General features: G+C 47.3%; 1 protein-coding gene across 2 annotated transcripts in view; it reads right to left on the bottom strand.

The window, feature by feature from the left end:
• Nucleotides 1–24,486, bottom strand: part of PCSK6 (proprotein convertase subtilisin/kexin type 6) — a 190,904-nt gene that overhangs the window by 121,398 nt on the left and 45,020 nt on the right. For both annotated transcript variants that reach the window (XM_047864230.1, XM_047864229.1), the window contains exons 2-6: nt 19,567–19,671; nt 4,760–4,870; nt 4,109–4,252; nt 2,206–2,282; nt 34–122 (exon numbers count right to left, since the gene is read on the bottom strand). In XM_047864230.1, coding sequence (XP_047720186.1) covers nt 34–122; nt 2,206–2,282; nt 4,109–4,252; nt 4,760–4,870; nt 19,567–19,671 — 526 coding nt within the window. The remainder of the gene's footprint in view (nt 1–33; nt 123–2,205; nt 2,283–4,108; nt 4,253–4,759; nt 4,871–19,566; nt 19,672–24,486) is intronic.

The following is a 24,486-nucleotide window of genomic DNA, read 5'->3' on the forward strand; positions in this document are numbered from 1 at the left end:
GAAGCTCCCAGGCTGTGTGCTCCCGGACCTTACCTCCTATTTTCGCATTGTATGCTATGCCCACGATGCAGTATGAGTTGTTGGCTGAAGCAGCGACCTCTCCTGCGCACCGGGTGCCGTGTCTGAAGCAGAGCAGAAAACAGAGTCAGGGCTCAGCCCCCCGATTTGTAGCGGGTTCGGTGCAAGGCTCGGGTCTCCTACAAGGACAGTCAGTTATCCCTAAGTCCAGATGGGACACGAAAGCCTATGTCCTGCCTCCTCTCCTCGACACCACTTACCCTGCCCCCCATGGCTGGCTCCTCTGGGAGGGGGCACCAGGCCAGGGTTTGCATAGACCTGGGCGGTCCTGTCCCCGCCACACCGGAACGGACAGGAAGGCAAACAGGACCTTCCCGCCACCCCGCAAACTGCGAGCACCTGCTCAGGGGTGGCTCTTCCCCATAACCCCCAGGCCGAAGTGAGGGGCTCCTGCTCCCAGCACCCAGGGTCCCCGGTCTCCCCCACCCCGAGCTATGCATTCACACGACTGACAACACACCGCTTTTGGCACACTGCAGGTGTGGTGTAAACATCTGCCCGGCTGACGGGACGGAAGAAAGAACAAATGTGTTCCCTGTGTACCTGCCACCCCCATGCTCACCTCCAGAGAGCCCCCCCCCCCTTCACCTCCATGGCCATTTAAGCCGGAGCTGAGGAAGAGTGTTCGAAATTGGACACTCAACAGTAGCGGAGGGACTATGAAGAAATTACCAGAAAAAACAAATTGCTTTCCTCGGTAATGACTCCATTTTCCAACGTGCTGCATCCAGGCAATTCCTCTAGCAGAGGCCAAAATATGGGCGAGTTTAAACAGCACATCTTTGAGGAGAGTCCACAGGGGGTTAGAATCATTGATTCAAATTTAAAACCGTCTTTTAAAAGAGTCCTGGGTCTGCGTGCTACCCTCTGGTGGGGGGGTCATTTGTCCTTCTGCGGACCTCATGCGGCCCCACGGCCAGGGCTGTTCACAGTGTCACGGAGCTCCATGTCTCGCCCAGATTCAATCCTATCCTTCATGGGTCACTGTATCGCGTCTGGATCATTCCTCCCTGCCCCCTGGATGTGTGGCGGGGAAATGAGGCACCCTGCGCCCCAGGCGTGCTCGCTGCTGAGCAGGAAGGGGCACCTTGGGACGTGAGGCAGGAAAGCAGCCCTCAGGGCTGGGGCCTTGGCGGGCTCTGGGGAGCTCTGTGTCTGTTGTGTTGAACATATCAGCCTGGCCGAGCCTCCCTGCACAGCACAGAGAGGGCACCAGTATTTGAACCTCACCAGGGACTCTACAGAAAAGCAAAACACTATATGGAGGGAGAATGCACCTTGGCAAGCATCATGTTAGAGGAGGGAGGGAAGAAAAGGGCTTTTGTTCTTTTCCTCTAAATATTTTGAGGGATGGTAAGAGCTTGCATGGGGCACGCTAGCAGAGAGAAGACAAGCAGGATGCAGCAAAGTGAACTCCCAGGAGCAGGTTTGCGAAGCTGGACGCTACCCCCAGGACTGTCACTAACAGCACACAAGTCACCTCGCTCCCCAGATCCTGCCGCCTTCATTTGCAAAGTGATGAGAAAAACCATGGAGGCTGCGTGCTCACAATATGTGTATGCGGTCTTCGCCTGTCTGCTCGCCCCGCCTACAACCCTGGGAGGTAGGGAGCACCGTCTCCACTGCAAAGTCTCTAAGAGACTGAGAAGGAGCCACACAGCCAGGAATGGTAGAGCTGGGGTTTGAACCCAGATTTATCCAACATCCCTCATGCATGCCCCACCTCTCTCATAAGGTCACAAATGGCGACAAAAAAAGCTCAGCATGTGACCTCTGTGTTCCAATAGGCCCAACTGCTGTCTTAACACAATTGGTCATGGAGACCACTAGATTCAAGGGCTATTCTTTTCCAATATTCCGAAAAGGCTGGAAACAGGAACAATGTTGGCCAACATCCATTTCTAGCTGAACATCCATTTCTTGCTTCTTCCCTAAGACACAAAGTCCACAGAAGGTGTCTTGGGCCTGAAGGGCTGTGCGGGTCTGGCTTCTGGCTCCCGGGTTAGTCCCAGACACTGGCCAGGCTGCCCCATCACCCTTCTGGAATCCCTACTGGGGGCCAGTTCAATAGTGATTCTGCAGGGAGAGGGACAGGCAAGTAAGGAAAGAGGAGACAAAGTGACATACTTATTTTCATTGCTGGCATCATATCGTGGGGATGGGTCATAATCATTTCCGTTGACATCATAGCTGGCGTAGGAATCCTAAGAGATGAAATTTAATGACTGAGGGAAATTAAAGCATGCTTTAAATGTTTTTATGCAACTATTAGAAAGTTAGAGAAAAACACACTTGGTGCTCTCGTATGATAATTATCATCTTACATATATTCTTATTGTGGTAAAATGCACACAACAAAATGTACCACCCTAACCATTTGAAAGTATAAAGTTCAATAGCATCAGACTTCAATGGTTACTCAACATCACCACCACGCATCCCCGGATATCTTCGTCTTACAAAACTGACACCCTGCACCCATCAGACACTAGCCTCCCCCTCCCCCAGCTCCTGGGAACCCCCACCCTACTTTCTGTCTCTATGAATTTGACTTCTCTAGGTGCCTCAGATAAGCAGAATCATACAGTATTTGGGGTTCGTGTGTGTGTGTGTATGTGTGTGTGTGTGTGTGTGTGTGTGTGTGTGTGTGACTGGCTTCTTTCATTTTTTTTTAAGTATGTATGTATGTATGTATGTATGTATTTAGAACAAGCAGGGGAGGGGCAGAGAGACAGCAAGAGAGAGAATCCCAAGCAGGCTCTGTGCCTCAGGGCCACTTGGGGCTGAAACTCATGAACCGTGAGATCATGACCTGAGTTGAAATCAAGAGTCAAATGCTTAACTGACGGAGCCACCGACCCAGGAGCCCCTTATTTCACTGAATTCCTCAAGGTTCATCCATTTTGTGGTATGTATCAGAATTTCCTTCATCGTATACTTTTAATATGTATGTCTTTGTTTATATACCCGTAATCATAGTATTCATATAATTTCATATCTTCCTTCTAAAACACATCATAAAAGTCCTCAGTTGTTGACTTCAAAACTGTCATTTTAAAGGGCTGCATAGGTCACGATCTCACGGTCCGTGAGTTCGAGCCCCGCGTCAGGCTCTGGGCTGATGGCTCAGAGCCTGGAGCCTGTTTCCGATTCTGTGTCTCCCTCTCTCTCTGCCCCTCCCCCGTTCATGCTCTGTCTCTCTCTGTCCCAAAAATAAATAAACGTTGGAAAAAAAATTTTTAAATAAAAAAAAAATAAAGGGCTGCATGAGGTCTATGAAACAGATACGACATGGTTGACTTAACCATTGTTAGGTACTCAGTGTCCTTAGGATACTGAATGCATTTCTCATTCTCACTATGCTCCAGGCTGTCTTCTTGACATTTATGAAGACATTTAATCCTTAAGATAACCTGATGAGATACCATTTTACAGACGGTGACACTGAGGCACAGAGAAGTGAAGCAACCTGCCCAAGGTCTCAGAGCTAATCAGCTGCAGAGCCAGAATAGGAACTCAGGCAGTTGGGTCCAGAGCCCAGGCTTTAATCACGTCCGTTCCTTGTTGCTCATGTTAGTATGATGATCATCCACACATGTGTTTCTGAATTCTTTAGGATCTATTCCCAGAAGTACATGTGACTCCTCAAACATCTAAAAAAATTGTTCTGTGAAATCCTGGGCTCCAGGAGGCAGAGGGAAGTATGGTTTGTCAATCCTTCTCAACATGGTTTTCTGTATTATTTGTTTGTTTAGAGCATGAATGAGGGAGGGGCAGAGGGAGAGGGAGAGAAAGAATCTTAAGCAGGCTCTATTCTCAGCACAGAGCTCAATGCAGGGCTCAATCTCATGACCGTGAGATCATGACCTGAGCTGAAATCAAGAGTCCAACATTTAACCCAGGTGTCCCTCTATATTGTTTAATACAGTGGGTGAGGAGAGAGAAATGGCACCTTATGGTTTTTAAAATCTGGATTTATTTAATGACTAGCATGGTTGAATATCCTTGCACGTTTCTGGGTTTGACTTACATAATTCGGGGCCAGGTCGGGGTGATTCCTCTCTATGCCATCATCAAGGATGGTGACCACCACGTTTTTGCCCGTGTAGCCCTTCTTCCACGCTGCCTGGACGTTCATTTCTGACCGGCAGCGGCTGTTCTTGTCGCCACAGTGCTGTAGGCACAGAAGACACAAAGCCCCCCCAGCATGGGCACTCCTTGCGCCCATACTGTGGCATGAGATAGACATACCATACCATGTAAATGCAGCAGGGGAGGAAACATTTCTCCGTGCCTTAGCAGAGAGACTCTCCCACGCATTTCCAGGAAGCACTCCACATGCTTTCTGCACCTGGCAATTTACCTGCCCATTTTCCTAGGGCATTATCTCCCTTTTTTTGGGGGGGGGGCTCTCATTTCACTATTAGTCCTGAGTTTGCCTTAAATCACTCCCCTGCTCAAGGGCTCCACCACCACCCCCTGGAGACTTTCACATAATTTCTAACAAATTTTCATGAGAAAGTTTGTGCTACCCAGCATTAAAGTAGGGGTTTCTCACCCATATGAAGTGTGTCTGTTTCGAGTTGTTGTGAGAATTTAGCTTTGCTGGGGGAACTGAACCCATCTCGGGAACACGGTGCTGCCGACGCCCTGGGGGCAGCAAGGCCCACACCCTACTCACCATGTACCACATGTTGGACCAAATGGGGTCGTTGAAATAGAGGGCCTGAGGGTCACCTCGCACCTGCCTCTTCACCCTGCGTTTAACTTCTTGTTGTTGGAGCCATTTCACCTGGCAGGGAGAAATGAGATTACTCTTCATTTTAAAGAGGATCTCATGATCACCTGTAGCTTCTCTGTGGGTGCTACAGGTGTTCTTTTTCATGAATATCTGTGGCATAGGGGTCTTGGATGGTAAACACCAAGGAGACATTTTCACTCCTAGTAACAATATTTAAATCTGAGAACTCGTCTGTGTATGTGGCGGGGAAAACAATGCCACTCTCATAGGTTTTGAAATCGTTCTACTAAAACGAAAAAAATCCAACAAAAACAAAAACAAAAAAAAGCAAAAAAAGACTTTGTGGAATTGCCAGCAAATTGTCTGGTGATCCTTGTCCAGAAGATGAAGGACTCCATGTATAAGAATGGTGAGAGCAGAGCAATTGATCAAATGGTTATTGGCAGTTGGAAGCAAGATATTCTACAGAAAGGACAGGAATAAGTAAATTATAGTAATCCATACTTTGGAATTTTTAGCAGCCACTGGCAACATGGTACCAAAACAAGCACAGAGAAAGATCTAGAAAGAGGTACAGTAAAACATTAATAGCAGCAAATCTTTGTTGGTGATATTATTGCTAATTTAAAATTTCTAAATTATTTTCAGGGTTTTATAAATCTTCATTTGGCATAACTTGCCTTCACCACCAAGGAAAATAGTTTGAGAGGGAGTATAACTTGGTATTTAAGAGCAGGAATCTAGGAGCCTCCTTGCCTAGATTCAAAACCCAGTCTCATACTCACCAGTGGTATGACTTAGAGTGGTCTGGTAACCTCCCTGGCCTCAGTTTGCTCATCTGTACAATGGGCATCATAATGGGTTGTCATGAGTGGGCACTGGCATATGAACTGGTGTACATAAAGCGCTCACATCTGTGTGTGTGTGTGTGTGTGTGTGCTTGTGTGTGTGTGTGTGTGTGTGTTTAAGAGTTCTTCAAGGTAGAAGAGTTTTTTTTTTTTTTTAACTTTTGAAAGATCATGGGGAAAAGAATTCCCATGTCCTGAGGTGAAGCATTTTCTTGGTCCTGCTGCCATGGTCTGATTCAGTAATGGCTCCCTCTGGGGCTCAGTCTGGTGCTGGGGTGGAGACAGGCAGGATGAGGGTGCCTGGGCCCTGCTCTTGGGAGTTTGTGCTCTAGTTGGGGGCCCCCCAACTAGCCCCTCCCCTGCTTGCACTCTCCCTCTCTCCAAACAAATAAACTTAAAAAAAAAAAGAAAGAAAGAAACACCACAAGCAGCTCAAAAACAATTGCAGACCAGGTACTAAAACTAACCCCCACCCCAAGTCCTAGATAATGTATAATTCCCATGGAGAGATACTTCTATGAAAACTATACAATAAGATATTTTGTTCATAACACTCTCTGATGGCATTTTGCAACTTCCCCAAGTATCACTGCCTGAACCAGAAACATTGACTTAGTATAAAATACCTAAGGTAATATTTCCTAATCTGCTAAATATCCCATTACACAATAAGGTGGTATGTATCCCACTGATGGCTCCAAGTTCCCTGGGATATTCCCATCCATCTTGCCCCACTGACTCACCACCCATCTTACTACCGTCCAGCACCTTCTGACTTCTATGGTCACCAGGCCCCACCTGCAGTTACAAAGGAGGAAGTGAACTCTCTTCCAAGCCCGAGTGGGTGACTTCCCCAAATCAGGTGACATGGGAAAGCATGTCGCCAGAAGTCACAAAATAGTCCCCTAGTGGGATGAAAGAGCATGGGCATCCTGGCTCGAATCATGACTGGACTCTGGGTAATAACCCAATGTTAACACAAGTTCTGAGGGTAGGCTGTGATGGCACAGGTTCCATGGCACAGTTTGGGGCTCTCTCTTTAGCGTGGTCTCAGGGACAGACCTCTCTCCTGTGCCAGGTCATTATGAGTCTTTGACAGCCAGTGAGGCACTGTCAGGCCAATGGAACTGAATATAACAAATTATTCAGATGGAATCACAGGTGACCCTACTGTCACAGACTAATTCAGCCAGTAGTCACTTGGTCTGGGCTTCCCATTTTCTTTCTCTTGGCTCCAATCACTGCCTCGTTTCTCAGCCAACCACAGAGAAGTACAAGAGGATCCTGGATTCCTGTATCCTGCCTTTTGCCAGGTCTACCTGCCCTGATTTCCCTGTGGTTGCATATTCAGTTGCCTGCTCAACAAAGTTGCATTGAGTTTTACTGTGTTTCTGATGCATAAGTACCACTGGGTCCCATCCAGGACCAAAGCACCCTCCCCTGTGCCCCCAGCTCAGATACAGAGTTCTGTAGATGGCCCTCAGGTTGGAACCCAGGGTCCAATGGCCTGGCTAGGAAGGTCAGAGTGCCGATGACCCAAACCACGTGACTGAAACATTAGCTCTCCCTTCAAATAGTATCTGTACCTGTCCTTGCTAAAGGGGTTACCCATGAAGAGTGATGTGATTCACGAGAAAGGGATACATGGTTTAGGATCTCCAAGGAGGTATCACTCACGGAATAGATTCTTCTGCAGATCTCAAGAACAAATATGGTGGAACAGTGAAGTGGTCATGATGGTGAGTATCAAGCCTGGGAGGGAGACTGAGGCTAGTTTCCCTTATGCACATGATTATCTTTATTAGAAAAGGCAACCTAAGATCCTTTGTGGGGTTTCAAGTATTTTTCATAATATTTCTCTGGTAGTGTACCTGGGCTGTCCATTTACATTGAAGCTTCACTTGTCACCTATCCAGATCCCTCAGAACTTCCCTGGGAGGTGTTCTGCCTTTCTCTTGGTGAAAGATGCAGGGGGAGGAGACAGTAGCACGCATGATCTACCTTTCAAGGCCACAGACATAGAACTAAACTAAACTCAAGTAAGACTGCAAATGAATGGACCTGGAGCACAATAAAATATATTTAGTGTCTATGTATGCCTGGTAAGAGTTGAGCCCAACCTCCTTACGAAGAGAACGGGCTGATCGTCAAATCTTCAGATCTTTGGATTGAAGGAAGGGGGAAATACTGCACACAAGAAAGAACCTGCTTGTTGTAATTCGCCCTCTGTAGGTTTTCCAGTGGGTTGATGGTGGCCTCCCAAAAGGTATGTCCACCCAGAAGTAATTAAAGTTAAGGAGCTCCAGATGAGATCACCCTGGATTATTTGGATGTGCCCTAAATTCCAATGACAAATGTCCCCATATAAGAACACAGGGGAGAGGCGCCTGGGTGGCTCAGTCAGTTAGTCAGCTCAGGTCATGATCTCACGGTTCGTGAGTTTGAGCCCTGCATCAGGGTCTCTGCTGTTAGCGCAGAGCCTGCTTCAGATCCTCTCTCTCCCTCTCCCTCTGTCCCTTCCCTGCTCTCTCTCTCTCTTTCAAAAAAAATAAAATAAACATTAAAAAAAATGGCAGGGGAGATTAGAGACACAAGAGGACAAGCCCTTGGGAAGACAGAGACAGAGGCAGAGGTGGGAGGGACACAGCCACAGGCCCAGGAGCAGCTGGAGCCACCAGAAGCTGGAAGAGGCAAGAAAAGATTCTCAACGAGAGCCTTCAGAGGAGCTACCGCCATGTCGATACCTTGAGTTCAGACTTCTGGACTCCAGATTGTGAGACGATAAATTTCTATTGTTTCAAGCCACCCGGTCTGTGATCATTTGTTACGGCTGTCCTTAGAGAGTAACACAGGTTTAAATCATGGCCTTAATCAGGGCTGAGAGTTTTAAATATTTGAAAATCCATGAGGCTGTCCTGCAGAAGGAGGATCTGAGAGCCCAGGTTTGGCCAGGCCTCCCCTCTCGCTGCTGGTGACGAGAACACACAGGACCCCAGAGGAGGGACCACAGTGGCCGAGGCTGGGTGCTGAGGCCGAGTGCACTGGGCCGGGGAGAGATGCTCCAGGCAGAGGCTCTTGACCAGTATTTTAAACGCTGGAACAGCTGTCCTGGTGCACCCCCTGAGGCCAGCTCTGGCTAGAACCACTTCCCACACAGACCTGGAGCTCTGGCCCCGACTGCTCCTTCCCCGGTAAGCCACAGGGCACCCAACACCTCTCCCCACCGCCACCTCTCACATTCCAGCTGCCCCCAAAGTGAGCCTGCTCCCCACTCAGGCCCCACTTGGCCTGCTATTTCTCCCTTCTAGCTCAGTGGCATGAAAACGCACCCATTCTCCAAATCAGAACAAAACTGGAATCCGCCCCAATGTGAGGGCCTCACATTCAGTCTGCTAGAGGTGTCAGGGTCCTGTCCCCTCTTTTTATGGCTGTGGCCAGTGCCCCTTGTGTCTGGGTGGTCACAGGACTGTCAGGGTGTCCCTGCCCCAGGACCAATGCAGAAATGCAAATCTGACCCCCTGACCCTCACTCTACCCCAGGTCACTCTCTCCTGGTCTTCCACATCCAGCAGCAAGTGTCCAAGGCTGAGCTGTGCCATAAGCTCTATGCCTTCTGACTGGCGTGTGCTCCCTGCCTTTGCTGGGCCATTTCCCTGTATTCACCTTTTTTTTTTTTTTTTTTAGTGTATTAATTTTGAGGCAGGGCAGAAAGAGAGGAAGAGAGAGAATCCCAAGCAGGTTCTGTACCATCAGTGCAGAGCCCAATGCAAGGCTCAAATTCATAAACCATGAGATCATGACCTGAGCTGAAGTGGGAGACTTAATGGACTGAGCCACCCAGGCACCCCTGCATTCATCTTTTAACCATTATGCACCCTGGAAACCTTGTCTGACATCCAGGCTGGCTGTTGAGGGGCTCCTAGACTCCCCTGCATGTGTCTTTACCAGCGCCTTTGCCCCACAATGTGGACATTATCTGTTCAGGGGCCCTCATTTCCTCAGTCATTTTAGCAAATACATGCCCTGTACCACGTACTTCTCAGCAAAGATAGGCTGGACCGAAGTACTCTCCTCTTTCTCACTGAAAAGGCAGATTAAAAACGGATGCAGGCTGAATACAAACTTAGGTGTGCATCTGCCAGAGGTCAAGGGCTTGTCCTGCACCTCATTCTTCCAACACTGGCCAGTCTGTAATTGGACATACCTGGGGGTTGGGCTGATGCCCCTCTGCTCCCCACTGGCTTGGATTTTGCTCACCCCTGTATTTCAGTGTATCAGGCAACGCGTGGCACAGAATGGGAGCTCACTAAATGCTTTCTTGAACGAAGGAGTGCTGTTAAGTGACTACATTACGGATTACAAATATAGCATAACTACAAGTAGACTTTTAAAAACATACTTCAGAGGAGAAAATGCGATGGAGTCTCAAGGACCACCCGATGACCTTGGTTGATCATTTGTGGAAGATCAACGGGAAATGATCTGGAGCCAGAGCAATGTTTGCCAAAGGCCACGTCCGGCCCAAACGCAAATCATCTCTCTTAGCAAACCTGTATAGACCTGTATAGAGTGTCTTGATTTCTTCAAAGTCATATTTTGAAGGTGGAACTTCACACTGACCCTTTTCTTTTTCTCTATTTTTTTTTTTGGTACGTTTCTTGCTAAACATGCAGCATATTTATCATAGAAAGTTATTTGCTCTGGGGGAGAGAATTCTAGTCATGCAGAAGACTTCATAATCTTCCCAAGGTTATGTGAATAGCACTTCTCCCTTTTGCCGGCCTGCCCCTCCAGCTTTCTTCTGGAGAAGTCAAATTAAAACTAGGCATCTGGTGAATGCCATTCTGTAGATAAGATAAGACAAAATTTAAAGATGTGTATAAAGAGCTAACAGAAATGAGCAGGATCCCACTAGATGGCCTGCGGGTGTCATGGGTTATCAGTGCTACTGGGCTGTGAATTGGCCAAGCGTTTTGGCAGGCGTGCCTTGGGCAGACCTGGTCATGTTCTCTTCCCTGGGGCCACAGACATGCTGCCAGACCAGAAGCTGGCCTAGCACATCTGCTGTAGGTTTGACAAGTGACAAAGGGGCTTATTTTGTAGCTTCCTCCCATAAGCCAATGACACCAGGGAGAGCATGAAAACCCAGCCACATTCCACCCGAAGCCACCATGTGCCCGTGTCCTGCCGTAAAGCCCTCAACAGCTTGGGCTTGAGAAGGGGCCCCTCTAGGGCTTGAGAAGTCTCAGGAACTTGGTGGGAGCTGGAAAGTCCTAGAAGGGGGCTCCAGAGTCTTTGCTGTGAGATGGAGCTAAGCCAACAAAGGCCATTTGCAGAGATCCTTGACCCCACCCCCTCTCGTGTCCCCACTACCTCAAGGGGAAGAGCACGCATTTGACTCAAGCTGCTAAAATCCTTGACATGCCTTGTATGCTTAGTTTGTTGAAAGTTAATTCTATACAGGTTCTGGTTTCCATGCACAGTTGTATCCAGAACGTGGGAGCCAATTCTTGCCAGCTCTCTGTTTTCTTTCTCTTTCTCCCTTAGCATCATCAAAGGGAAGGACAGTTTGCTGAAGGACAGGGCATTCCCTCTACTGTTCACCTTGAGTAAGCCAGCCTCTGAATGTAGACCAGGGAAAATCTGTGGAAGAAGTCCAGACCCCTGAGGGTCCAGGTGCCATCAAATCCTAAGACCTCCTTCCAGGGAGAAGCAGAAGTAAAGTAGGCGATAAGTCTCTGACTCACTTCCCCTATGGGAGATTGCCTGAGCTTCCGCCTCCAATCTGCAAAGTCAACGGGGTCGGCTCAGCCCACTCTGAAGACCCTTTGGCACTCAATGGTCTGTGATGCTTAGATCTTGATTCTCATCAACACTGGACCCCTCTCAACACCTTGTCCCAACACTTGTTGGGCCAACTTTCAACCAGGTGAAGAGTTAAGTAAGAAGCCAACTCACTGAGTGAGGAATTTAAAGAAAGAAAAACACTGTTCCCTGACAAGTGCATGTGACCTTACGGTTTTCAAGGTCACCCCTCTCTTATGATAGGCAATGGTTAATGCATACGTGACAAGAGCAGGAAGCTAAGGTGGGCCTTCTTGCCCCAGGGCCCAGGGTCCCTCAAGAATGGAAGGACAGCCTATGGTCCCACGAAACCCCAGAAACTACTGGCAAAGTGGTGTGGATATGAGCACATGATTTCTTTCTTCTTCTGGAGAGAGAGAGAGAATCCAGAACTTTCATCAGCTTTTCAAAAGGGATCTACGATTCTAAAATGGGTAAGAACCATTAAACTCAGCTAGGCTCATGGAGTAGAAAGTGGATCGGGGCTTTCCATGTGAGGATTTGAGAAATGGAGAAATAGAGCAGCACTGATGTTCCTGGGGAGCAGAGGGGACCAGCCCCACAGGCAAGCAATGATTAGACAGCCTCACTATAGCCTGTCTCAGTGAGATGCCCAAGCCCACCTGAGGGTATCACCTTGGGGCGGGGTAGGGGATGCTGAGCTGCTATGGCAGTTGCTCAGCTGGAAACCCAGCAGCCAGGGCAGCATAAGAGGGAGAAGAGAAGGAAGATGAACCAACAAAATAAAGGGTATTCTAACTTGGCGTAGAAACCTACCTCCTTCCTCCCCCAGTGGCGTGGAGGCACCTGGAAACCTAGCCCTTCCCCACTTCCTCATTCTACAGCCACAACTGAAATAATGTGTAGACCATCTCTCCAATTCTTGCCACCTGAGCTGAACTACATGAGCCAAAGGATGACTACTTTATATTGGTGAGAGATGATGGTACTCATTCTGCCCATTTTGGAGACCAGTAGGTGTGAAAGTACTTTGGAAAATTGGGTCTATTCTTTCATTTATAAGTTAGTTCTTACTTGGCTGAAATGAAAGAGAGTTACCCTTGTTCTCCCTGACCCTCTTGAGCATCACCTGCCTCTACTCATGGACAATGGGGCAGGTAGCCAAAGCCTAGGTCCCCCGCGTTCACCAACCAGATACTGGTCAGCACGCCTGGTATCCAGCCAGTATTGTCTGTACTTTTGTCATTGTAGGCTTTAGTGATACAGGATGCAGCTTAATTAGCTCATCTGGGCCCTTTTTAGGATTTTTATTTTTTTTTAATGTTTATTTATTTTTGACAGAGAGAGAGAGAGAGAGAGAGAGAGAGAGAGAGAGAGAGAGAGAGAGAATGAGTGGGGGATGGGCAGAGAGAGAGGGAGACACAGAATCCGAAGTAGGCTCCAGGCTCTGAGCTGTCAGCACAGAGACCGATGCGGGCCTTGAACTCACAGACTGCGAGATCATGAGCTGAGCCAAAGTCGGGTGCTCAGCTGACTGAGCCACCCAGATGCCCCAGGATTTTTGTCATAATGTTACCAAGGCAGGGCACAAGTCACATCTAAAGTAGTTACATAAAAAGAAGCTGATAAACAAATGAAAACAGATATAACTTGCTTATGTGAACCTACTCTGTGCAAATTGAGATATGTTTCAATAAACATTTACTAAGTGTCTGTCTACTATTTGCTGGGTAGTCTGCTGGACCTGCATGGGAATAAATACAACTAAGATGTGGCCTTGGCCCTCAAGAACTTTACAATTCACTGGCAAGAGATGGGCTTACATGCTTTTAACTGTAAGCTCCTCCACCTCAGGTCAGCTCACCTCCCCATCGCCTCTCCTTGGGTTCCGGAAAACTTAACAGTCTCCCCAGCCTCATGCTCCAGGCCTCCCTGCCTCCATGGGAACCATCTGCAGCTCCCACCAACCCCATCCCTGTCACCAAGCACACTAAACCACTCGTCACTCCCACCAAACGTTGCCGTATGCTCCTGTGTGCTCCCACCCAGGCCCACAATCTTGGCACTATTTCCAAAATGGCCAGGAAACAGATGTTACAGGAACAAAAGGGAGGAGGCCGTGGTCAAACAAGTCCGATAGCTGCCGAGCTAGACAGGCTTCTTTCCTTCCTTCAAAGAGGAAGACAGTGCAATTTCTCCTACATCTATGTGACCACTAAACTTTTCAAGATGGTGCATCTCCTGTGACAGCGGTCAGCTCGGAATGAAGGCTGGATGTGGAAGCCCCCCAGACCCTCTATGGCCCTGCCACTGCTATGCTCAAATGTCAAGCTGGGACAAGAGTAGTGAGAAAAACAGACATGACGCCTCTGCTCCTGGAATCCAGTGAGGAAGATAGATTCTAATGGAATAGTCTCGCAAGTCTAGAATATAAATATACAACTATAGGAAGAGCAAGTAAAGTCAGAGGACTCTGAGCCAGCTTCTGGCAGTAGGCACACATGAGCCAAGACAAGCGGTTGAGGAAGAGACACAGTGGGGAAAGGCAGCCTGTGCAAAGACTCTATAGGGGGAAAGAGCCCATGCTGTCTGAGGGGTTGTAAAGGCCAGTGTGGCTGGGGCCCAGGGGCCACAGGGAGACCAGAGGAAGAAAGTCCTGGAAGGTACATCCTAAGGGACAGTGGTACCATCATATGTGTGTTTCATAAGACCTCCTGGGAGAGTGGAGAGCAGACTGGTGAGAGGCAAGGAAGTCTGCGACAGGCCAGGAAGGAGGGCAGTGCAGTGGTCCACGTGAGAGAGGGCGGGGGTGCAGGGGGCAACACAGGACAAGGGCAGCACAGAGCTGTACAGGGTGTAGAACAAGTGTGGTGTGAGGGAAGCTGCTGCTCACACTGTGGATGCCAATGACACTCTTCTCTGGGACAGAGCAGAGTCAGGGATGGTCAGCTGGGTTGTGGACTTGGAGATGTCTATGAGGCATCAAAGCAGAAGCATTGAATGTGCTAGTGAAGTAATAAAGCACCATCTTTTAAAGTATATTTTGAAATTCTAACTTTTTACCAATTCATAGTGGCCATCCCACTCGACCCATTCGGGTTGTACAGAAAATGTGAAGAGACAGGAGAGCCTGGGTGGCTCAGTTGGTTAAACATCCAACTTCGGGTCATGTCATGATCTTGAGGTTCATAAGTTCAAGCCCCACGTTGGGCTCTGGGCTGACAGCTCAAAGCCTGGAGACTGCTTCAGATTCTGTGTCTCCCTCTCTCTCTGCCTCTCCCCCACTCACACTCTGTCTCTCTCTCTCTGTCTCAAAAATAAAGAAACATAAAATAGTTTAAAAAAAAATAAAGAAAATATGAAGAGACAGCTGGAGATTTCTCTAGTCTCCATATGGGCAAATCCATCGGACCCTGGGTGGCAGCTGTCCCCTGCCCCCAGCCTACAACAAGTTCATCAACCCTGAGATCAATCTGGTCATTTGCTGTCTATGTGCTTGAATTTGCCAGGAACTTTTTGTTTGCACTTTGAATGGCTCTTGCACACAAAACTCTCAGATAAAATTCCATCTGTGGTTAATGGAAAGATCTGCTTAAACGTTGCATCACTGCTGGAAAGAAACCTGAGCTTTGATTAAACTCTGGGGGCAAAGTCCCATCCGACAACACAGAATGCCTACTCTGGTCGTGGAAATCCCTTCCAACTTCTGAGCTTAAAGCACTGAAATGAAGCCTCAAAGTGAAGGTTCCCATCGCCCCAGAGGAGCCACTGAGGGCCTGCCTGATAACATCTTTATCCTTCCATTTCTGTCATCAATCTGGCTGAGAACTGAAGGGAAGGGAAGGGCTGTACCCGAGTCATCGCACTAAAATGTAAGGGTTGGAAGATGTAGGCAGCCACGCCGAACTATAAGCCAGCTTGGAACGAAATCAGAACAAGTAATTTAAAAAAAATTTGTGAGCCCTTACAGCCATTGGCCGATGCTTCTGTAACATCCACCCTTCTCCAGACTTTTGGCACAAGAACAAGTTAAAAACAAATGCTTTCAGTTTGCTTAAATGATAGCCCTTGGAAAAACCCAGTGACTGATACTGCATGCGGAGAACAGTTGGGCTGTTCTCCCGAGGAGAGGGCTGATCCCACAAAGCACTTGGAGTAAAATGGCCCTTTTCAAGGGTGGTAAAAAAACAAAAACAAAAACAAAAGCAAAAAAAAAAAAACCCACCAAAACATCAAGTGAAGGTAATTAAGAATGCAAAGAAAACAACAGCACAATTCTGGTATGTGAGCCATGCAAAAAGATACTTAATAAATGCATGTGCGTGCTCACGCACGGGTGGCTAAGGAACTCTTAAATATTCCCTCCCCGCTTGTGTTTTGCTTTGCTTTAACAAATGTACACTCTCTCAGCTCTTTTGTGAGGTAGGGGTTGACTGTAAATTCCATCACTTATCAAAGTGCTCTTACACAATAGGGACTGGAGCTAATTAAAATAAAATACCATCTGCATTCAATCGGACTGTACCGGAGCCCTGTAACATTCATTTCCAGTTTGGTCATTCGAACCCAATGGCGACTCTGCATTCCAGTGTCTCTGAATAATATTAACTCATCTTGTCCTTTTCTTATTAATACTAATCACACCATCTCCAAATGCCAAGGTGTCACAGAAATGCTTCGCTCACGTAGGAAAGCGTTCTGGCACGCCGCGAGGAAAAGATAAAACTACACACGTGGGTACGCCAGCTAATTTTGCCCAATATTTAATCAGAAATGACGAGGCAGAGTAAATATTAGTTAGCCAGACTGACAGCTAATTGATCTGGTTTGTATTCAACTAGACTGATATAAACAGAGGGATTTCGCTTGCGATTCTGAATTCATAATTGGTTCAGATGTCTATATGCTTTCCCGGAGGCTACAAATTTAATTAGTGCTGTGAGAAAGCAGCAGCCAATCGCATGGAAGTCACAGGCAGGGCTGGAATGTGCAGGCTGTTTACCTTTTCTCTCTCTTCTCTAGCAGCAGGATGCTTTGATAGCAGCCCTGCAAAGCTTATTAAGAAGTTCTTGTGTAAAAAGGACTTGTATTTGAAAAAACGTAACTGCCATAGCCTTTGCTCAGAGAAAGTCTATCCTTCTTTCTCTTCCATTCAAGGACACAACTGATCGCTGGGAATGGTTTGCCCTCGGTCCCAAACTGAATGTAGTACTTTGAGTGCACCTCAAGTGAACGAGCCCAGCACCTTAGATGATGCAGCAGAGGCGGGTCTGGACACTCCCACCCCACGGTGCTCAAGCCTGCCTGGACTCCTTCTCTGACGCCTTGAACAATCTCATGCCCAGCTCCCATGCCCTGCTCTGCTGGGGACTCACCCAGGTGGACGCCCAGGCATCTCTGCATTCCCTTGGGCACGGGGGTACCCAGCAGGTGCACAATTAATATTTTTGGGAAGGAAGGGAGGAGCAGCCAAGTTGAATATCTTTAACCATTCTAAAATTTAGTCACTTAAAAAAAAAAAGGATGTCTATAAAACTCAGGTCCTATTTCAACTCTGCCTTAGTTCTCTAACAATTGAGAAACCAGCTTAATCCTCAGAAGGACCTGTGGAAAGGGGCCAAGAAAGGCGCTGCCCCAGTATCTTCTCATTGCATAATTATGTTGAGGTACAGGGGCTCCCCCATTCAAATGGCTTGCCCCTTGTTGTAACTATCTGTGTGGTAGCAATTTACCACAAACTCTCAAGGCTTCAGATGAAGAGAAAGCACATCGTCTTCACAAGACAGAGCACCGTTTGCTTAGAAGTGAAATTGTGGAGGGCCATGGCAGGAACTCCCTTTCTAGCTCAGAAGTTTCTCAAGGCTTTGAGAGGTGATGCTGTTGTGAATCTCAGCACCCCCTGTGCGGCCTCAAAGAATCCAGTTTCTTTGGTGACCAGCAGAGAGAACCCCCTTCCACTCAGTGTAATACTGACAGAGGCATCCAGTCTGCTCACCCTTCTCCAACTGCCCCATTCTGTGGGAATTGGCAACTACAATCTGGCTCTGCTTCCAGGAGGAAAAAAATGTATATATATATATATATATATATATATATATATATATATATACCAGCCCCTTTTTAAAAACATTCCTTCCAGTTCCATGGTGTGAACACACATAGGTATAATCACAGCCCCCTATGATCAGATGAGAGGATGTATGTTAAAGTACTCAAGCACATAGTAGTCCCTTAATAAGCATCAAATTCTCTTCCCTATTAGGAAGGAATAATGGGATTAGCATAATGTTTCATATCTACTTCCTTCATTTAAAAAAAGTTTTAAATGTTTATTTTTAAATTTTTTTTAATGTTTACTTATTTTTGAGACAGAGAGAGACAGAGCATGAACGGGGGAGGGTCAGAGAGAGGGAGACACAGAATCTGAAACAGGCTCCAGGCTCTGAGCTGGCAGCACAGAGCCCGACACGGGGCTCGAACTCACGGACCGCGAGATCATGACCTGAGCCGAAGTCGGCCGCTTAACCGACTGAGCCACCCAGGCGCCCCAGATGTTTATTTATTTTGAGGGAGAGAGCACATGCATGTGTGAGCAGGGGAGGGGCAGAGAGAGAGAGGGAGAGAGAGAAAATCCCAAGCAGGCCCCACACTGTCAGCACAGAGCCCGATATGGGGCTCGAACCCACAAACCATGAGATCATGACCTGGGCCGAAGTCAAGAGTCGGACACTTAACCGACTGAGCCACCCAGGAGCCTCATATCTATTTCCTTCTATCTATCCACCCATTTGTTCGCCTACACACCAATAAAATGAACTCAGAAATATGTACATGTCTGCCTTGTCACAGTCCAATTACATGAATGGGTTCCACGAGGACCACTTTCTCATGTGCTCGGAATCAGAGCATCACAAAGGTAAGCCCTGGAGAAGGGTGTGGCGGGTACAGTGTCCAGGGATAAACCATCTCTCCCATCCATCCGTGGCTCAGCCAATACAAAAGGAGCTACGATTGTCAGTTGGGGGTGGCCTGGGACAACACCAAGAACCCATTTCTCCATGGAAACTTTATTATAAATATTCTGTGGGAATAGCTGAAATAGTATCGTGAGCCAGCTTGGAAGCTCAAACTAACATTTTAGCACATTGCTTTCACGAGAAGGCAAGTTCCATGTTCTAAAACTATGATTTACCAATAGCCTCATTTGGGGCTGCTACCGCTTCTCACATGAATTTCATTTTCCCTCATAGCACTCATCACCCTGTGATAGATCACATATTTTTCTACTTACTGCCTCATTTTCTATCATCCTGACCACCCACTCCAATGACACCACTATGGACACAGCCTGACACATTGCTGGGATTCCAGAATCACCTGCTGAATGAATGGAGTCATCAAAAGCTAACTTGACCATCTTCAATTTGTAAGCTTACCAGGATCTGTTTTGACTGGCATTTGTGAAACATTAGTCTCAAATCTATGCAGAAAGGAAGTATCATTAACCACCCAATAAACATGAATTACATGAAAACTTAAACTGTCAGCCTCTTTGCAAATTATATTTGTCTTACTCGCAAAGATCACATGAACTTTTAAGGGGAAAAAAGTTATATTTACTGCCCAAGTTTTAAAATTCATGGTAACCATTAAGACATGTGTTATGACAACCACAAAAACATCTTTCGGCCCAATCTCTAATTTAATCATTAAAACACTGCTTTGAATTCCCTGGTCTTTTTGCTGTTATGGGTGATATTCAGATATTTATCTCCTCTAATTACGGTGCATTCTGTTGATTTCTAAAGATGTAAAATATCAACAGATCTATACTCATTTGATTGTTGCTTCAAACTGAAGCCAATTTAAATTCTCCAGTCTGACAAGGGACCAAATATTCTGAGCATTCAGATGGTCTGATTTGTTGCTACACATCTGTCTTGTTTTATTCAAAGTGGACAAAGAAAACTAACGACTATGTAGAACCATATTAAAATCAAGGCTCAGCCCTTTTTAGAAGCACAGACCCACACGAAAAGCAAACAATGCTCTAGGCCTTAGGAAAGGGTCCTGTCCAGAGAGTAGAGATCTGTACCTGGGGGTCCATCCTGAGGAAGGTATGAGGGCCTCTGCTGCTCAAAGTCGATCTTTTAAAGGTTTTGCTATGATAAAAATGGTAGTAATTTTCCAGGTTTCCAATCTGCAAAACAAGAAGCGGGACACTATCAGTTAATACAGTCTTACAAACAGCTTCAAAAATCCTCTATCCCACAAAAATCTTCCCTTTCTCTTAGAGACTCATTCTGCTCCCAAAGGAAACATACCCTCCGTTATGCCTTCCCACTCATCTCTCTGGCATATAGTTGGTGTTTACAAACATGACGGCGGATTTAGACAATCCTTTTGGGATAAACAACACAGGGTCGTGTTTCCAGTGAAGCAAATATTGTATTAAGTGCCTATCATTTAAAATGTGTACTATCTTGGCCAAGTTTGGTAGACCAGAATCCATGTTCATTTAGGGCCAAGCATCCCTGAAGTAGCTAAGTTAGTGTCAAGTCAGGCTTATACCAAAATATTCATTTATAAACAAACTCCATCTTCTCCACCCCACGGGTAAACTGAAAGATCTAAGAATGAACATTCGCTCCCAAGCAAAACAAGGGAGCCAAAGAAAACACGCACGTCCATCTGCTTGGGGATTGTGAAAAGGTCAGATGAGAACATCCAAACCCCCAGGGTGTCCCAATTTTCTGCCAGGGGTGGTTTGTCGAGACAGATTTCAGCTTGAGGGCTGGACAGAACCAAGAGAAGCGATGGATGTGGCCTTCGGGACAGGCAGGCTCTCATGCCTCAGTGACCCTTGAGTATCAGGACATTGTTCTCAGAAGACCTGTTTTTTGTTCTGACTTTCACTGGTTGTTGAAACTAGCTTGTTGGTCACCATCCTTGAAAGCAGAGCTTCTTAAAAGAGGCTGGACTGAACATTGTACAGACTTTCAAGTTGCCCTTCTCAGCCTAAACCATCCTAGTTTCTTTTCCAGCTTCTGATCAAAGGGAGAATTTAAGACAATTTGTCCTCTAGGATGGCACATGTGTGGTGATTACGATATGAACCTGGTTCAAAACCTTCCCTCTCCCTTCACCACCACTAGCCATGTGATCTTGGGCAAGGACATTCGCCCCCTGTGAATCTCGATTCCTTATGTTTAAAACGGGGACAAAACTTAGCCACTGGAGTTCGGTACAACTAAAGTCTGAGCAACGCCCAACAACCTTTGGCTACACCTGCCTCACTCAAGCCATTTTGTCTGCTGTGACCTAACCCCATGAGGCTTGACCGGCCCAGGCAGAGACCTGGGGGGATGTGGATGCTCAGAGTGGCCATTTCCACAAGATGAGAGCCCCCCAGCCCTCGTTTCCAGCAATCCCAGCTGCCTGGCTGTCTCCTGTTCTTAAGTGTCAGGAGACTCCCATTTAAAAATCCTCCTTTTTCAGGGCACCTGGGTGGCTCATTTGAGCATCTGACCTTGGCTTGGGTCATGATCTCACGGTTTGTGAGTGTCAGACCTGCATCGGGATCACTGCTGTCCGTGCAGAGACCGCTTCAGATCCTCTGTCCCTCGTTCTCTGCCCCTTGCCTGCTTGCGTGTGAGCTCTCTCTCTCTCAAAAATGAACATTTTTTAAAAATTAAATAAAAAATAAAAAATACATAAATCCTCCTTTTTCACTTAAACTTGCTCCTGAGTGCTCTGAGTTGTAAGCAACAGCTTACAACTATGGAACACTGAATACTATTATAGTCGTGAGGATTAAATAGGTATCATGGGTGTTCAACAAACACTGGTCGGGATTCTCTGTCTGGCTCCTCCCCACGGCTCCTCCATTCCCCTTGCTAGGACCAGCATGCTTTAGATTTTGGCGCAATCTGGGCCCACATTCCAACTCGATCCCTTCCTGCGGGGTGACCTGGGCTTCAGGCCCTCTCTGAGTCTTAGTTTCCTTGTGAAAATAGTAACTACTGCCTTGCAGGGTTGCTCTAAGACTTAAATTACATGAATATAGGAAGATCTAGCAGAGTGCCCAGCAGGTAGTAAGTGCTCAATAAATGGTTTTCTGCAATTAAGATTCTCAGTTCATGTTCTACCACGAGACACCCCTTCTGCCATCATAAACCTCGTTATTTCGGCCCCATTTTGCACAAAAGCACTTTTATTTCTCCTACAGATGAGTCACCTTGCTCACTTCTTCAACAGAGTTAATTGCTAGATATGTCAAGCCTCCTCCTAACGCATGCCAGAGCTGTGATTTAGAGCCAGAAGCAATAATGGAGTCTTAACTTACAGCAGTATTTAATCAGCATGTTTGCTTCTAAGCTGCCACCATCCCTGGGAGATGTTTCACAACTCCTGGCCTTTTAACTCTGGGCATTCAAGTCAATTCCCATCCAGGGACATGGAGAAACTAAGAGGTGAATCAAATTTGCTGGCAAAGGGGTGGATTACTCGCAGAGCTGCTGACCTTAAGCAAACCCGTGTCAGGGCAGCCCTGGAGGCCATTCAGGGCAGCACCTGGCCTCAGGGCAGCCAAGCCAGGCCAGAGGTAGCCAACCCCACCGCCACCCAGCTCCCTGCCTTTGAGCCACCATGATCATCCTTAGCAATGGTGTCCAGGGTCTGAGCTAATGAGGGCTGCTCTCCTCGAGCAATCCATGGGAGGAACAGATGCTCCCCAGGGCTGACCTGGCAAACCGACCCCAGTGGCAGTGGTGGCCAGTGCCACGTCTGTCTGGAAGTGTATGTCCAGCCCAGCATAGGGACTGGGGGGTTCGGGAAGGACCACTCCCAATGTAGAGGAGAAGGGGACACCAGCCAAGGCTGTCCTCATGCCCCTACAAGGTTAGCTGCAGAATAAGCTGGAATGTGTTTCAGAAAAACCAGTGAGGGGGTCAGATCACTGGCTGTTCATAAATCTGACAGCAGCTGCAAGGGTCCCTGAAATTCTGAACACCTCTCTCCACCTTCTGGGTCCTTATGGAGAGTTGGCATGAGTGGGTGGGCAGCAGCCACATTCCTTCCTCATGGCCAAAGATTTGAGGCCAGATGGTGTGATTCAGGGCAGCACAGGACAGAAAGGGTGGCACAGGACAGAAAGTACTGGAATTACTGTAAGGGTAAGACAAAGAGAGGATGGGGCACCTGGGTGGCTCAGTCAGTTAAGCATCTGACTCTTGATTTCAGCTCAGGTCGTGATCACACGGTTCATGGGTTTGAGCCCCACATCAGGCCCTGCACTGACAGTACAGAGCCTGTTTGGGATTCTCTGCCTCCCCCCCCCCCCTCTCTGCTCTTCCCCCACTCATTCTCTCCCTCCCTCTCTCTCTCTCTCTGTAAAAAACAAGCATTTAAAAGTAAATAAATAAATAAATAAATACTCATTAATTCAGAGTAGGCATCAGAAAACTATGGTCCATAGGCCAAATCTGGTCTATCTCCTGTTTAGCTTATTTTTTTTTGTGTGTGGTAAAATATACATAGTATAACATTTACCATTTACCAGTGTGCAGTTCAGCGGCACTGAGTACATTCACAACGTTGTGCGGCCAACGACACCCTCTGTCTCCAGAACTTTTCTCTCTCCCCAAACTGCACCCATTTCATGAACTCCCATTCCCCCCTCCCCGCCAAACCCTGGCAAACTCCATGCTACTTCCTGTCTCTGTGAGTTTGATGGCTTTAGATATCTCATATGAGTAGAATCATTTGCCCTTTTGTGACTGGCTTATTTCCCTAAACATGGTGTTCTCAAGGTTCATCCATGTCGTGACATTTGTCAACACTTTCTTCCTTTTAAAGGCTGAATAAAATTCCCTTGTATCTGTATACCACATTCTGTTTTCCATCCATCCATTCATGGACACACGGATTTTCGCTTCCTCCCTTTGGCTATTGTGAATAATGTTGCTATGAGCATGTGTATGCAAATACCTGTTCATGAACCTGCTTTCAATGCTATATACACCTTGTGTTTTTATCAATAAAGATTTATTGGAGCACAGCCACACCCATTCATTGACCTACTGCCCATGGCCACTTTCACATTACAATGACAGAATTGTGTGCTACTGAGACCCTCTGGCTCAGGAGCCCAAAACATTTCACATGTGGCCTTTACAGAAAATGTTTGCCAACCTGTGATTTATGGCATTTGCTGCTGAGCATACTTTGGGAGTCCAGCAAAGTCTCTGATGATGAACATGGCTTCTCCAAAAGTTGGGGACCACCAGTCCACATGCTGAGGGGCTCTGCTTAGAAACATAGGTACAGCTGCTGTCCCATCACCTGTGGCGTCTCATGTGGCCATTGAGCTGCCCTTTCTCCAGGAGCCCTCTTTGTCGGATGCCCCAGGAGGTCACTCACATCTGTCTGACTCACACTATCCTGCCCTCTGCTATGGTCCTCCCCTGGTATCAGGCATGGGTCAGGAATATGAGGTTTTTATCATGGTCAAAAGGTCAGAAAGGATCAAGGAGGGGGCAGGAGATGGGTGCACCTGACTGCTCATGGAACACAGCCAAGCGAAAGTCATCTCGCTTGGCTGATGCAGCATTTATGATTTAGGAGCTATTTCCTACTTCCTTCTCCTCCCCCACCCCATCTAACTTTTCCTCTGGTTCTCACCTTGCCTGCCACGGCAGTGTCGACCCCAGTTAATGCCCCTCCCAGCTTAGGGAGCTGCTTTTTAAGATCTCCAGGTGCCTACATGAGCTAAGAGGACAGGATGGCTGGGACGCCTCCATTCTCTAGCAGCATCATTGGGGACATGGCCACTGGCCTGGTTAAACGTAAGGGACATGTCCCATGTGTCCCTGTCACATGGTCCTGACCTACAGAGAAGGGAAAGAACCTTGGGAATGGTCCCATTTTATAAATGGGAAACCGCCCAGGGAGTTATCCCCAGTTGTTACTCTCAGGGTTTCCCAATTCCTGAACCAACAATCCCTCCCACCCCACC

Source organism: Prionailurus viverrinus, chromosome B3, assembly GCF_022837055.1.
Source record: "Prionailurus viverrinus isolate Anna chromosome B3, UM_Priviv_1.0, whole genome shotgun sequence".
NCBI classification, from domain to species: domain Eukaryota; kingdom Metazoa; phylum Chordata; class Mammalia; order Carnivora; family Felidae; genus Prionailurus; species Prionailurus viverrinus.